The sequence below is a fragment of the Oxyura jamaicensis genome, unplaced genomic scaffold, assembly GCF_011077185.1.
Source record: "Oxyura jamaicensis isolate SHBP4307 breed ruddy duck unplaced genomic scaffold, BPBGC_Ojam_1.0 oxyUn_random_OJ71656, whole genome shotgun sequence".
NCBI lineage: Eukaryota > Metazoa > Chordata > Aves > Anseriformes > Anatidae > Oxyura > Oxyura jamaicensis.
Window position 1 is genome coordinate 7,067 of NW_023310629.1, and position 3,451 is coordinate 10,517.

Below are 3,451 nucleotides of genomic sequence, written 5' to 3' on the forward strand. Positions count from 1 at the left end.
CACTGCACCCACCAGCACGGAAGCAACGGCACCCACCAGTACCGGCTCCACGGCTCTAACGAGCTCTGGCAACACTGCTCCCACCACTACCTCCTCAACTATGCTCACCAGCACTGCTGTCACCGTGACCTCAAGCACCACTGGGCACATTACTACCAGCACCACCACTTCCAGAAGCACAGGCACCACCGCTCCCACAGGGACATCCACAACCGGACATAGCACCACCACCAGTACTACGCTCCCCACCACCTCTACTCAGCCAACCAACACCACTGACACACTCCCCACCTCTCCCACCCATCCAACAACCACTACCACCATGCAACCAACCACCACCACACTCCCCACCACCACGCAGCTGACCAGCACCATGCTTACCACCACCAACAGCACTCTCCCCCCCTCCAGCATGCACCCAGACACTGTCACTAACACCCAGCCAAGTAGCACCACCACCGTGCTCCCCACCACCAACAGCACGCTCCCCACAACCACCTTCCCCACCACCACACTCCCCACCACGCTCCCCACCACCAGCACAACCATGCTCCCCACTACCACCACACACCCAGCCACCACCACCATGACCACCATACTCCCCACATCTACCACCACGCTCCCCATGAGTACAACCACGCTTCCCACCACCAGCACCACCCACTCAACAACCACCACTACCATGCTCCCAACCACCACCACCCAGCTGAACAGCACCATGCAGTTGACCAGCACCGCACTCCCGACCACAACCACACAACCAGCTGCCGCCACCACCACCACCCAGCCAACCAGCACCACACTCCCCACTGCCACCAACACCACGCTCTCTGCCACCACCATGGTCACCGCGCGCCCAGCCACCACACTCCCCACCACCAGCACCACCACGTTCCCCACTACCACCACCCAGCCGACCAGCACCACCACCATACTTCCCGCCAGCAGCACCCACTCAACAACCACCACTACCATGCTCCCAACAACCACCACCACACTCAAAACAACCACCACCACGCTCCTCACAACCACCAACACTCTCCCAACCAGCACCATGCTCTTGACCACCACCAGCAGCATGCTCCCAAACACTACTACCACAACAAGCCCAACTGCCACCACCACCACGAGCTCGACCACCACCCCCACAATCCCAGCCACTACCGCCACCACTATTCACCCGACCACCACCACCACACGCCCAAACACCACTACTACACACCCAACCACCACCACTACCACCACCACGACCACCACCACAACCACCACCACCACCACCACCACCATGCGCCCAACCACCACCACGCGCCCAAGCACCACCACCACCCCAGGTACCACACCTCCCACCCTTGGCTGCCCCCAGGGCAGGTTCCTCACCCCACACCTCCCAGCCCCACCTCACATGGTCTTTTCCAGGGTTCTGTGATAACGGAGGCACTTGGGTCAACGGCCACTGCGTGTGCTCCCCGGGATACACGGGCGACACCTGCAGATACGGCGAGAGCAGCATCGAGACCAAAGCCGGTAGGGAGTCCTCTGCACCCATCTCCAGCCCATGGGATGGGGGGGGGGCGGGGGGAGGGGGGCAATTCTTCTGGGGAAAACCAGGAGGGGAGTTTCCTCATGGGAAGGGGAAGTCAGGAATGACCATGGACATGGACTTCAAGCAGGGCATGGGTCCAGAGCACCCAAAGGTGTTGGCAGTGAGTTCTCCAGCCTGGGTGTTATTCTGGGGCATCCAGCATTGTGGGCAAGGTGTTCCCCAACCAGCACAAGGTCCTACAGCACCAAAGGTGTGGGTAAGGACTTCTCCAACCAGTGCCTTCTCCTGTGGCACCCAAAGATGTGAGTAAGGAGTTCCACAACCATCACAACCACTGTCACAGCAGCCAGAGGTGCAGGGAGAAGCACGGGGCAGGGCAGGGAACCACTGATGAAGTCCAAGCAGCAGACAGAAGCAGCCCAGGAGCAGGTCCTCCTTAGCACAGCTCCAGAGGGATGGGGGCTCGCCCTTAAATGCCCCCCCTGCAGCAATAAGCAGAGGCTGGGGGTCCCAGGTGAGGCCCGTTGGAGCCGTTAAGGCTCGTTAGTGCCCTGCAGGGCTCAGCAACAATGTCCATGGTCATGCTGGGGTTGTCTCCTGCTCCTGAGTCTCATCTCCTGCCTTCACCCAAAGAGACCAACGTGTCCGTGAGCGTGGAGCTGCGGGTCACCAACCAGGAGTTCTCCGAGGACCTCCAGAACAAAAGCTCTGAAACCTACAAGAGCTTTGTCCACAGCTTCACCCAGCAGGTGAGACGCTGCTCATACCCCCCATGGGATCTCCTCCATCCCTGCTAGGGGTGTGCTTGTTTGTGGGATCCCCAAGGTGGGGAAGGAAATTGCAAGGGAAGGGAGAGGGCCCCCGATACTCGGCCTGCAGCCTCCTTCTCTTCCAGATGGACATCGTCTACCGCAACATTGAAGGCTACCAGGGTATCGAGATCCTGAGTCTGTCGTGAGTGTTGGGCTGCTGGCTTCTGGGAGAGGGTTTTGGGGTGCTCGGACTGCCATTGGGGTGCTCCAGTGGGCATTGGGGTACTCCAGTAGGCATAGAGTTGCTCCAACTGGCCTCATGCTGGTCAATGATGAGGGGACATTGGGGTGCTCCAACTGGCATTGGGGTTACACCAATGGGCATTGGGGTGTCCCCTCAGGAAGGGCAGCATCGTGGTGGATCACGCCATCATTGTCGCTCTGCTGGTGACCGCCGATACCGTGGAGAAGATCAGTAATGTCACCCAGAATGTGAAGGAGGAGATCGTCCAAGCAGCGTCCCAGCAGCAAAACTGCACTGAGAACAGTGAGTCTCTGCCCCCCAGGGACAGGGTTGGGACCCCCAGGGACAGGGCTGGGGCCTCCATGACAGGGATGGGGTTGGGTCCCCCATGATGGGGTTGGGTCCTTCCGTGACAGGGCTAGGGTCACCAGGCACAGGGTAGGGTCCTCTGTCATGGGGTTGGGGCCCTGGGGACCCCTTTGGGCCTAGGCCTTGGGGTCATGGTTGGAGTCTTCCAGGGATAGGGTTGGGGCCCTGGGGAACCGTTTAGGCCTACGCCTTGGGGATGAGGCTGTACCTTCTGGGGACAGGGTTGGGGCCCTTTGGACAGTGTTGGGGCCTCCTGGACATGGTTGAGGCCCTGGGGATCCATTCGGGCCTAGGCCTGGGGCAGACTTGGGGCCTCCAGGGACAGGGTTGGGGCCCTGGGGACCCCTGAGGCCTGGGGGCTCTGCCACGTGGCCTCTCCCTCTCCTTCCCAGGCACCTTCTGCTTCAACGCCTCCGAAGTGACGGTCACCCAAACCTCGTTTGAGTTCAACGCAACAGGTGAGCCTGCGGGGTGGGCTGCTCAGGGTTGACCATGAGCTGGGGGCCATGGGTGTCTCCCCCTGGCCAACCCTTGTCCCCCCCC

General features: G+C 60.9%; 1 protein-coding gene across 1 annotated transcript in view; it reads left to right on the forward strand.

The window, feature by feature from the left end:
- Positions 1-1,285: 1,285 nt before the first annotated feature.
- The window catches only part of LOC118159692 (mucin-3B-like), a 2,960-nt gene continuing 794 nt past the window's right edge, over positions 1,286-3,451 (forward strand). The window contains exons 1-6 of the mRNA XM_035314256.1: positions 1,286-1,331; positions 1,417-1,524; positions 2,177-2,292; positions 2,439-2,497; positions 2,697-2,842; positions 3,301-3,366. Coding sequence (XP_035170147.1) covers positions 1,286-1,331; positions 1,417-1,524; positions 2,177-2,292; positions 2,439-2,497; positions 2,697-2,842; positions 3,301-3,366 — 541 coding nt within the window. The remainder of the gene's footprint in view (positions 1,332-1,416; positions 1,525-2,176; positions 2,293-2,438; positions 2,498-2,696; positions 2,843-3,300; positions 3,367-3,451) is intronic.